We start from the raw sequence: 12087 nt of genomic DNA, 5'->3' as shown, positions 1-12087 counted from the left end.
AGTCCCATATTTACATTTTTTTTTGCTTACATTCTTGATTATACATATACAACCGAAAGTTGTTTAATGATTATACTTTTTTTTTCTGTTTCAGAAATTTAGCATAAATACTCAAAGATCCTAAGCTTAGAAAGATGGTTCCAAACCCAACCCACAACTCAAGTCACCATGTTTACTTGTCAATAGGTGGTGCTATAATACACAATATTACTCTGTTGATTATAATTTAAGTCTTCATGGATGGGTACGTTGTTCATATTTAGCCTAATCATTTACCAGTTTTCTTTTCTTTTTGTGATGTCCCAAAAACATAATTTTCATAAATGTAACATGTAAGTAGATGAAAATTCATATTTATTAACTAAATTTATAAATAACTGCACTATTGTTATTTCTGATTTTTAATGAGAACTAAAGAAAGTGATTTCATAATGATAATGAATAAAATACAAATTTCATTTGGGCAATTCATTTAGCTGCTATGCATGAAACAAATGGGAATGTGGGACTACTGACCATGTAAATCCTGACATTAGAAATAATTCAGATTTAGAATTATATATATTTTTTTTTCTGTAACAGTTTATTGAACTTCATAAATTTTACAAAAGTTGGCTTATGTTGTGTATCATATTTTAAACATCTTTTTCGGCTCATACAGTGTGATACTGGACAATATAGATCTCATTCACAAGGAGAAAAGATTGGGAAAGCTCTGGCTTCGCATGGACGGGGGGCCTAAGTTGCATCAGTGTTTCATTTTCAGTGTTAAATGTTCATCTTGAAATATTAATAACAATATTAAAGTTATTCTTCCATTTACAATAAAAATCATTGAAGATTTCACATAAATTGACACGTGTATCCCGACCTGAAAGGGGACATTCTTATGTCCAAAAAGCAGCATGCTTCTCTAATATCCTTTAAGAATTTTTAATGTTTCTGGGTCCACAGCCTACAGTATATTAAGGGTTTGCAATTTTTTCTGTGCAAATAATAATCATTTTACCACTGGACATCCACAGCATATATACGTAGTCTAATTGTGGCCATTTTCCAACCTGCACCTGTTGTATATTAATATACAATATATATTAATTATATTGTATATTAAAAAAAATCCAATAATGAAAAAAATTGGAAAAAAAATCCAATAATACACAAGTTACCAATGATGTTTTTATTTTCATTTAAAAACATATAAAATGCTTATAAGTATGCCATTGTTTGAAATTTGACATTTTTCTTAAACAAACTGCATTTTTTTATGTTCTCTATTGAACCTAACCCAACCCATTTATAATATGTGTTTATGGTATAAAATTCTAAGGTACTAAACACCTAAATAAAAACAAAGGCAGTTTATCTTGTTAGGACTGTAGCACACTTGCTGCTCTGAAACAGAAATTACAAATACATGTCCAGTTAGGCATATAGTCCTCTAAATGATAATTAATGGTCAGACTTTTATTCAGATGAGTTATTTATTTACCTTGTTAGAGAGGACCTCAGAGAAATTATTGACTCTTAGGACACACAGGCTCACCCGTTGCAATATACCACGCCTCATTGCGTCTGTTCCTAATCTTCATTGGGCTGAAACACACACACACAGGCACAAGAATATACATAAGAAATACAGAAATAATAGCTGGCAGAACGGAAGTATCAATTGGAAGCTAAGCGCACCTGTCATAGCCGACATTATAGAAATACTTGTCCTCGTATTTAGCCTGTACTTTGTTCAGCGATGTCTTAAGACTCCCAGCCTGTGATCTGGACACGAATGACATCATCCAGCCCCCGTAGCTTCTGACGTACACGTTCATATCTGGAGTTTCTGTGAAGTATATCTGCAAATACATTGACCTCAGGTTCATTAATAAAGAGTAAGACAATCATTTCAATTCAATATTCATCATATCACAGAGACTCACAGATGAATCAGTAGGTTTGGGTGGGTTGTCCTGGTAGCTGGAGGGCAGGAGGAAGCTGAGAGCAGGTGACTGCCACATACTTGCATTCTCACTGACTTTAATGATGACTGGTGCAGTCATGTCAATCTTAGCTCCTAGAAAATTAGAATTAGAAATTATTTGATTACGGGTGAATCTCACAAAACTTAAAGAACTCCCCCTGGTGATTAAAATCACAAGCCAAAATGAATATAAATTTTTTGATGTCAGTTATGTACATCTACCTCCTCCAATTTTCATTACCATAATGCAAACAAACGAATATATGCGACGAGACTGTAATCACAACTTCTGAAGTGGGAAGTAGGAAAGCAATGAAGGCAGCAAAAGTGAGAGGTTGCTCTTTGCAGAGCCAATGGGTGGAGCTTATATCTAGCTCCTCCTCACAAGTCAAACAGTGGGGAGGAGTGAATTTAATTTGAGCTTAATGGTGCAGCTAGAATGACCAACCACACCCTATCATTTGGCATTAGTACCTGTATGGACGAACAAGCAGAAAAGGTCTGAAGCCAGATGAAATAAAGACAGCCAAAAACAAAACAAAAAAAGTGAAAAAATTGATACGGCAAATCTAAATGTAAAAATTCTGATGATCAAGATCCTTTTTTTCATCGGACAGTCAAGATCATTAATTTTTGAGTGGCGTTCTTTAAACTCATTATCAGTGTAATTACATTAAGTTTGATTAAACAATCTTATCGATAGATGGCAGTGCTGTGTCTAGCTGCACTGTGGTCTCGCAGCCTACTGAATGCATATTAATTAAAGCCATACTCCACCCCAAAATGAAAATTCAATAATTTAATCACCCTTACGCATTTACGAAAGTAAATGATGGGAGACCGCTTTTTATCTTTTGGTAATCCTTTTTCTTTTTTGGTCCCCACAATATAGTTAAAACATTTGGTCCCACATAATCTAGGCAAAATCTGACCTGCGCAAACTCACCAGCAACATTTTCCCCAGTGATGTATTTAAAAAGTTTCCTGAAAGCTTGTATAATCGCAATGTCCATTAAAGGGGATTCAGCTTCTGCGGTTACCCACTTAGCGGCATCATAGTGACGTACCTGTATAGAGAAGGTTACTTCATCTCATTACCATGACCTGCTGATGTGTTTGAGCTTGTCATTTCATTTCTTGCTATACTAGGGATGCACCGAAATCGATATTCTTGGCGGAAACCAAAAACCGAAAAAGAGGAAACCATGGCTGAAAACCGAAACACTGAAAGAAATTATGCCAATTATTAGTACCATTACATTAATGGCTATAGCACTATTCGCACAGGATATGTATTATCAGGGACCTCTGGTGATTTGTAATAATTACAGAGAATGTCTGTGATCTTAATCCTGTGCGAATCGGCTATGTCTGTAATTTGTAAAATAAGAATTCCCCTGCAAATACCATATTTCGCCGAACACCGAGGTCCTGTGATAATATTAGTCTTGTGCGAATCGACAGGATTAGGCGGATCGTATATAATTTTTGCAAGGTTTTTTTCCCCTGTGAGCATACTATCTTTATCTTTCACAAAGAATGGAGGCTGCATTTATAATGTGCACCGTTATGAATTCCCGTTTAAATGAGCGCTTTTTATTTAGCATTGAAACTGAATCATCCACCGTGTGTCAGCTTCTCACTCGGGGTAAATGAAATCTGACTCCTGCCGCTGGTCTGTGCTCAGTTCATGGCGTCTACTATAGCCTACTATAAAATAATCAAAACGATGTGATAAAGTAAAATCACAGGCTTTGCTTATCCAGTGCTAATGCGCCACGCAAAACTCAGATGTGGGGGAGTCATTTCTAAATCACAGAGGTCCCTAGATAATACTAATCCCGTGCGAATAGTGCTTATGACTGTGTAACTTTAGTAAAAATCAAGGCATTGCAATTGCAAAAATGTATATTAAAGTTTCAAATAATAAATCAATTACAAATTATGCAAATATTTGTTTTGCACATTGCAACAATGCACAGTATAAAATTAAATTCAAACTAAAATGTTTAACTTGACCTCACTTGAGTCATGTGTACATTAATAATGTACAGGCCTATTGGCCTGCAGAAAGGTACAGAAATTGAATAAAGTAATCAAACGTAAAATAACTGCATATTACACTGTTTAAATTAAAGATGAATTCTTTTTAAACTTACAAAAGCTATTCAATCAAGAGCAGTGAGTGATGTTCTTTTGTTTCGACATCCCCTTTAAGACCTACTGCTGGGATATGCATGGTCTTTCTTGACTGTATAAAGTTCTCTTAGGGCATATTCAGACTGACTGCTTGGATACTCATCAATATGGACATGTTGATATACTTCTTGTGTAAGTTTGTCCGTTTAAGCGCAAGACTTGAAAGTGAACTCAATATTTGTGCGCTGTGAGACCTGCGCGTGCTTTCGGATGATGCACAGAGACAGATCTTCTCACAGCGTGTGAGTTCTCATTCGGGTCTTCTGGCTCTACACCCTGGCGATGGCGGCGACAACGGACATACGGCAGCACTCGCATGCATTGTTTAAAGGTTACAAAGAGAGACCATTTTGCCCACATTTTTCTTTTATTGTTGCTTTTGTTCGTTTCCATCGACAAAAAAATAAACAAAGCATTCTTTTCAAGTTACAACCCATATTATAGATGCGTCATCAGATGTGAGATGAACCACATACGTCCAACACCGCAGACATGTGAAAAGTACGTTTAGGTCGCGGTTTCTGTTTGCGTCATCAAAACATTTTGACTGTATTGTTTCGGTGATAAAAGTCTTTCGGACGAAAACCGAAAATTTTCAGTGACCGAATATTCGGTACATCCCTACTACTCAATCTATTTATGCTCTAGTTTTCTATCTTATGTCTCACCTCATAGTCAGCTCCCGTACAAACCAAGTCATACAGCAAGCACTCTTTCGTCTCAGAGCAGAAACTGTCACTAGTGGATTCACTGAAAGATGCAAACAAAACACATTAAACATTACATACTACAAAAGACAGAAGTACACATACAGTAGGCTATTGTAGTAGGCTAATTAAACATGAATCTCACCCAACTCTTCCATCTACAGCCAATGCAAAGAGCAGTACGGTCACCCCTGTCAGGCAAATCCTTAAAAACACAAAGTTATTTTTAGGCTACTCTTGTTGTAACTTGTTAAAGACATTCTTGTACAGCAGTGTACGAGAGTAAAAGCTTCCGTACTTACATGTTGTAAATGTTGTAACTGTGAAGAGAAGTGTGTGCATGTTCGCTTGAAGGCTCTTATTTATACATGTAATGTTATGAAAGATGTTCCCTCCCACGACACACCCCTGCCTCAGAGTCATATAAGCATGTTAAGTAATAGTTGGTTTCATCCACTAGGGACAGATTTAATCTTTTTTTTCTTCTAACCTTGTTGTGGTTGAAAAATCTTTTGAAATCATTACACGATGCCATGTTATTGCAATACATGCAGTATTTAGAAATGTTTTAAATACAGAACTATAAATTGATTCATGTACTTTTATATAATTTCTCCGATTTTTATGTAATGGATTATTTGTTATTTGTATTTTTTTAAGGGTGTAAAATTTAATGTAATATTTTTTTAAGGGTGGATAGATAGGGTTCTCTTTAGAAGGTTGTTACAGTAAATCTGGAATTTTGCTGTAAAGCTTAACTGTATCTTTATGTCTGGTGTTCAAATTTTTTTTTGGTCAATATTTCTTAACATGGAGTAGAAAAGGAATATTTTTCAGGTGACAAACTGCAAATGTATGCCCTTTGATAAACGCTTGTTAGCTCACAGTTCTATAAATGCAAATGTTTTTGTTTTAATGTCTCTTCAAGGGTGTCAAATTTATCATGGTTTTGATGTTGTAATTTGGCCAAGTAACTATACACAAAACTTTGGAGTGTGTTTTCCCCCCATTCAATGGTTCTTTGAGTTAAGGAAAATAGGCTCCATGCAAAAGGTTTAGCTAAAAGGAAACTATTCTTTGTCTATTTAGTCTTGATGCTACCTGATATCTTTTGTTTAGGGTTTTGTAATGGCTTTACAAATGTTGGGTGTAGCTGGGTGTCTTGTTTCATGAATTGTTTTGGTCAGCATCATACACCAAATGAGTTCATTCCACACCTGTTAAGATTGTTTGTCAATGTAATTATGCAGTAGGCACATTGTTCAAAGATTTTATGTAGGCTAATACCAAAGACAACCCTCTTCTCATAAAATCGTAATTTAATCCAGTTAATCTTTATTTTGACACATTAATAGTGGGTTTAACCATTTTTTTTTGTCTTTAGTCATAGTTTTTCCCTGCACTTCCCCGAAATTGAGTTCTCTGTGAAACCCTTTTGTATAACAGCATGTTTCATAAGGCAGACATAACAGAAAACCTGTTTTATTTATCAAAGAGCGGACTGCTTTTTTTCTTAAAGGTCCCATGGCATTAAATATTTATTTTATGAGGTTTTTCAACATTAATATGAGTTCCCCTAGCCTAAATGTTGTCCCCAAGTCACTAGAAATTTTGATCAGTGTGTAAAACGAGTTCAGGCTGTCTTTCTCTGCCTTTGAGAAAATGAGAGCCCAGACGAGCTGATCTTAGCTGTGAAGTGCGTGCACTTAGAAGGCCGCATTTGAAGTGCGATTACGTCATACGGGCACTACGAAGGCTGTCCCAAAGTTAAACCTGTGCTGCGTTCCACTCCACTTTAAGACACGCACTTGCAAACTTCCCTAAGCACTTCCCCTTGGGGGAATCCCTGCCGCCATTTTGAAGTGCGTTCCACTTCGTGAAGTGGACAAGGGAAATTTATATGGACAGACCCTTGCTCCCTCGATTTTGACCGAGTGAGCGAGTCTACTTCATGTGGACATTTCAGGCAGCTTCATATACCACAATGCAACGCGTGACGTCACCACATATCGCTTTTCATTTACCCCACCACAAACAACTCTATTTTTTAAACATTTAAAACAACCCAAACACATCCATATACATATAGAATGCTGCATTAAACAATTTCGTAAAGGAATTTTTTTTTATAATAAATCAACTCCATAGTGGATTCCAAGTGATCAAGGGCGTTAGGGTGTTCCAGTTCAGTGCATTGCAAAGTTTCCGCCAGTAGTGGGCACTCATGCAACGTAAGCAATGACGCACATCTGAGTGAACGAGACTGAGGGAAGTTTGCGAGTGAAGGGCATGATAAAAACGAACTGGAACGCAGCACTGCACCTCTGAAGGCCACATTTGAAGTGCGATTGCGTCACAGCGATGCGGCGAAGGCTGCGCAATTCATGAGCGACTTCAAAATGCACCCTTCGGTTCTCAGGCAAAGGAAGGGTACTGTAGATGGAACCAAGGGGGTAATCTAGCGCTCGGAAAGCGTTCCACCCCTAGGGGCTGCCATTGCTAACCAAGCCATCACCTGCTGTTAGCATCCCATTGACTCCCATTCATTTTTGAGTCACTTTGACAGTGAATAACTTTACATCTGAGGCGTTTAAAGACTCCATTTGTCCATTGTTTATTTCTAAAGAAACACGACAATGCATAAAAGGCTCCGTTACCTTGTATCTTACACTATCGCCCCGTAGAAGCTGTTTTTGTAAAAATAGGCTAACGATTGCGTCATAACCAACGCGACTCTGTCGCACAGTTGAGAAATTACCGTATAGACCTGAGGAGACGCTCGCAGGCAATCTTTTACTGTTTATGAGACAGTCGGGGGGACGTGGAGACATAAAGTCTGATAAAGTCAAGGGGGAAGAATGGGGAGAAGCCCATAGTGAGCCAAAAGCAACGGGAGAAAATATTTAAACAACATGATTCAGCTTTCACTTTCCACATCTACTAGAAGACCTACAGCTGTCAGACAGGAGGCTCACGTCACATCTACGTCGTCAAGCTCAGTCTGAGCCTGCGCAGTTCGCTCAGCCATCAGGAAGTGAGTGCCCCTAGGTTGACTTCATTTTTTTGCCGTTGACGTCAATGGGATCGCTCGGTCCATTTCTTTTACTGTCTATGGATGGAACCTTCCCACAACTTCACAGCCTTCCCTATCCCAGAATTCATAGCACACTGGTGGTCCGTCCGCATTCCCTCGGCACTCGATCAGGTTTCCCAGTTAAAGATGTTATAGCGGTCTGTAACTCAAGTGTAGCCTGGATACTATTGAACACAACAGCCCAAGCGCTTGAAGTAAATAAAACGTTAGTGCATTCGCACAGTTCCCTGCCCTGAACAAGCAAGATGAACTTTAATTTCCCAATTTTTAAATGCTATTTATTTCTCAACTATTCTCTCAAGAAGAGGAATCAGTCCAATATCGCCCTTTCCGCTCTTTTTTTTTTTTTTTTTTTACATACACTTTCTTTATATAGCCTTCAAAATATAATCTGTGCGGGGCTGTATTTTTCGTCCCGCTCCCGCTAATCCGCACCGCACCATTCCGCTCCCGCTAATCCGCACCGCACCATTCCGCTCCCGCTAATCCGCACCGCACCATTCCGCTCCCGCTATTCCGCACCGCACCATTCCGCTCCCGCTAATCCGCACCGCACCATTCCTGTCATAGACTGACTGTGACCTCAGACTTTTATAATGAAGGGACTGAACATGGGTATGTGCATACACTGAACTGTTTCCACCATTACACATACACACAATCTAAATGCTGGCTAAATATACAATCTTATGTTGTGTGTTTGTAAGCTGATGTCGGTGTTGTAATATTTGTCCCAAGTTATCACTTTCCTTGTTTTGTTTGTTTAATGCTGAAATTTGTTGAAATGTTTAATGTTCAGTGATGCATGCTATTATAATATCATTACACACACAAAAAAGAACAACATACTTTACAACATAAGAGTTTATTTAATTTCAGTTTAAAGCTACACTGTGTGATATTTTCCCCCATCTAGTGGTGAAAAGGTATATGACCATCCAATGAATAATAGTTTCTGCTCCTCTCAATTTCGATTTCGTTTCAACTCCTACGGTGGCCGATTTAGTCATGGCTTCCAGTTCGACCTCTTCGGTGAATGTTGCTTCAGCTCAAGTGATGAGGTAATTTTTGAAAACTATTATAATTTGCAGTTATTTAATTTACCAAATGATCTATGATCAAATTAATTTATGTAAAATGAATAATAGTTTTACGTTTTCGTTATTTTTAACCAGTTCATTGCTAACATGAGCTGCAGGTTCCCAGACGAATGCAAGCTCTTAGTAAAGTAACTTTTATCAGAGCTATCGTTATTCTGTATATTGTACAACACCACTAGCGTAAGGCAAACAAATTATAATGCAATTAAAATATTAATCTCGTTATCCGCCATAGAACACAGATTTATGTTATAAGGAAAACAATACTTTTTCATCATTGACGCGAGGAAAACTATCCTAGACGTCGTTCTAGTGTTATGCACAGCACACCATGATACAATTAGCCAAGCAACAATAAAACTTCCAATATACACAAATAGGCTGAATTAATATTACCTGTCGAGAAGAAAGCAGGAAACGTCGGCGTTCTTTTTAAAATCGTTGCTCCTCATGAGCTCTTTCCATCTTGGAAAGGCCACTCCAATATTTACTTTTGTCTTGTTGATTTGCCTGTCGCGTTGCCGTCTTAATTCTCTTTTCCGCTTCCTTGGCGACTCTGATACATATTCCGCAATGTTACTAGGTCCCCGACCCGGGTCGAATTCAGTAATCAATGCCGGGAGGTGGTTGCTTTCACACAGAAGGCGACCCGGCAATGTTCCGGGAATATTGCGGGTCCGACGTGCAGTGTGAAAGGGGCTTTAGAGTGATCCTCCATCATCATATACCAGCCTCAAGCAATCCTCCTCTTCACATTCGACACAGTGCCATCGAGTGTAAAAACGCGAAAAGCGAAGCTTGAATTGACGGGTATGTCCCTCTTTGGCAAATGTACTTTCAAGATGGAGGGGCAACATGGCGACCGCCATCCGAATCCTCAACACGTATGTATTTTCAATGGTATATTATAAAATTACGAGAATGCATTATTACTTGAAAGAAGTAAATATACATTAATGAGCACTAGTGATGGGACATCTGAAGCGAGGCTCCGGAGCTTGTGTCGAGCAAAAAGGGGCGTTCCAGATGAAGCCCCGATTCGAGGCTTGTATCGTTTCCGTGAAAATCACGTGACGATGACAAACGAGGCCTCGTTTTCTGTTGAATACGTCATTGCTTCATTCGGAGGATCGCTTTCGGATAAAAGTGGTTTGAAACCTCGCGCCTCTTGTGGGGTTTGCAGTAGGCATTTGCATTGGTGTTGAGGTGTGTTGTATGTAGTAGCGATATCATTATATATCATAGCTTGTATTATATATTATATTACATTTTACTTAGTTTAGTAGATTATTAGAGTAAATTATACATAGTTCAGTAGATTAATAGAGTAAATTAGCCTATATCTAGTTGTATATCTAGTAGTGTGTATACTACGTAATTATAATTATAATATATATTATATATATTTTTAACATGAATGTATAACCCGGGGACATAAAAGTTCCCCCAATTGAAGAATCACCCATATATATATATATATATATATATATATATATATATATATATATATATATATATATATATATATATATATATATATATATTTGCTATTATTATTATTATTATTATTAATAATATTATTATAAGACTAGACTGTATTAGGGAAAGCTTTTCCCATCCCTGCAGTTTGCTGTTCCACAATTCCAGTCCCATAAGCACTGCACTCACAATAATTTATTTACAATCATTCTGGGCATTCACTGTCATCACTAACCCAAAGAACTACTGAATAGTTGAACACAAAGTTGTGTGTTTGTGTGAGTTGTGTGTGCATAGGTTAATACAAGCAGAGTAAAATACTTTATTAATACAAAGGCAATAGAAAAAGGGTGTGCCCACACTATGATAATTTGGTTGCTCAGGATGAATAGATTTGTGTGCGATGCATTGCTTTGCACAGCAGGTGTCACTAGGGAGCACACTGTTTCATGAGGCTTCAGGTAAATGAACCTTTTGGTGAACCAATGGGCTGGAAAGCCTCAGTGGTTCAGGAAGCCTCATTTGGCCATCACTAATGAGCACATTTATTTTTGAAAGAACTAAGTGATTTTAGCTAAGAATAAACTAAAAAAGTTACACAGTGTAGCTTTAACTTCAATACATTTCAAACTGCAACACATACCTTCAGGTGCACCTTTCACTTGCCAAACCAGTACACATGGAAAGTAGCCATTTTTAAGATAGCATTTGCTCATCAAAGGTTACTTCATCTAGTTCTGACCTCATGGGGGAGGGAGAGAACCTGGGATGTAAGTGTTTTCTTATGTTTTGTCTTTATTGTTTTGAGCTCTGTACATGTTAGTAGATGTAAATAATATATGTTATAGAGTTGAAATGTTGTGAAGTTTTTTTTTGTTTGTTTATGTCTTGTCATCTGTTTATAAGATGTCTTGTCTTGTCATCTGTTTAGTGGGACAATCACATTGACTCCAATGTGAAAAAGGCTCAGCAGAGACTGTACTTCCTTCGTCAGCTGAGGAAGTTCAACCTGCCACAGGACCTGCTGATTCAGTTCTACTCAGCTGTCATTGAGTCTGTTATATGCACCTCCATCACTGTCTGGTTTGGTTCAGCTACCAAATCAGACATCAGGAGACTGCAACGTACCATCCGGACTGCAGAGAGGATTATTGGTGCCAAACTGCCAACCCTCCAGGACCTGTACTCTTCCAGAGTGAGGAAGAGAGCGGGTAAAATCATCACAGACTCCACTCACCCCGGACACCTCCTGTTTGAACTGTTACCGTCAGGACGGCGACTCCGATCACTGGCCACTAGAACATCTAGGCATAGGAACAGTTTCTTCCCACAGGCCATTTCCCTCTTGAACAGTTAACCCCCCCCCCCCCCGCCCCCCCAAGGCAAATGCCTGTAAGTGCAATTATTCCCACTTTTTAGTGCAATATCTCCTAAACTCAGGTGATTACTTATATTACATATATTATTTATTATTTATATTTATTCTCTCCACCCAAATACTGTAAATGCTCATAATCTACGTCTTCTGAC

The 12087-nt window shown here is 38.0% G+C and overlaps 1 protein-coding gene across 3 annotated transcripts in view; it reads right to left on the bottom strand.

Moving 5' to 3' along the window:
- Positions 1-1190: 1190 nt before the first annotated feature.
- Positions 1191-12087, bottom strand: part of LOC137045108 (heme-binding protein 2-like) — a 36372-nt gene continuing 25475 nt past the window's right edge. Inside the window, exons 1-8 of one of the 3 annotated variants that reach the window (XM_067421609.1) lie at positions 9475-9845; positions 5030-5089; positions 4846-4927; positions 2925-3045; positions 1938-2071; positions 1690-1853; positions 1493-1596; positions 1191-1395 (exon numbers count right to left, since the gene is read on the bottom strand). In XM_067421609.1, coding sequence (XP_067277710.1) covers positions 1518-1596; positions 1690-1853; positions 1938-2071; positions 2925-3045; positions 4846-4927; positions 5030-5089; positions 9475-9530 — 696 coding nt within the window. In that variant the 5' untranslated portion in view covers positions 9531-9845 and the 3' untranslated portion in view covers positions 1191-1395; positions 1493-1517. Of the gene's footprint in view, positions 1396-1492; positions 1597-1689; positions 1854-1937; positions 2072-2924; positions 3046-4845; positions 4928-5029; positions 5090-5186; positions 5258-9474; positions 9846-12087 lie in introns of those variants that run through there. The other 2 variants (XM_067421615.1, XM_067421600.1) reach the window with 2 other exon arrangements.

Source organism: Pseudorasbora parva, chromosome 2 (assembly GCF_024679245.1).
Source record: "Pseudorasbora parva isolate DD20220531a chromosome 2, ASM2467924v1, whole genome shotgun sequence".
NCBI classification, from domain to species: domain Eukaryota; kingdom Metazoa; phylum Chordata; class Actinopteri; order Cypriniformes; family Gobionidae; genus Pseudorasbora; species Pseudorasbora parva.
Note: the sequence above shows the minus strand (reverse complement) of the source record. Positions and strands in the feature narration are given on the sequence as shown.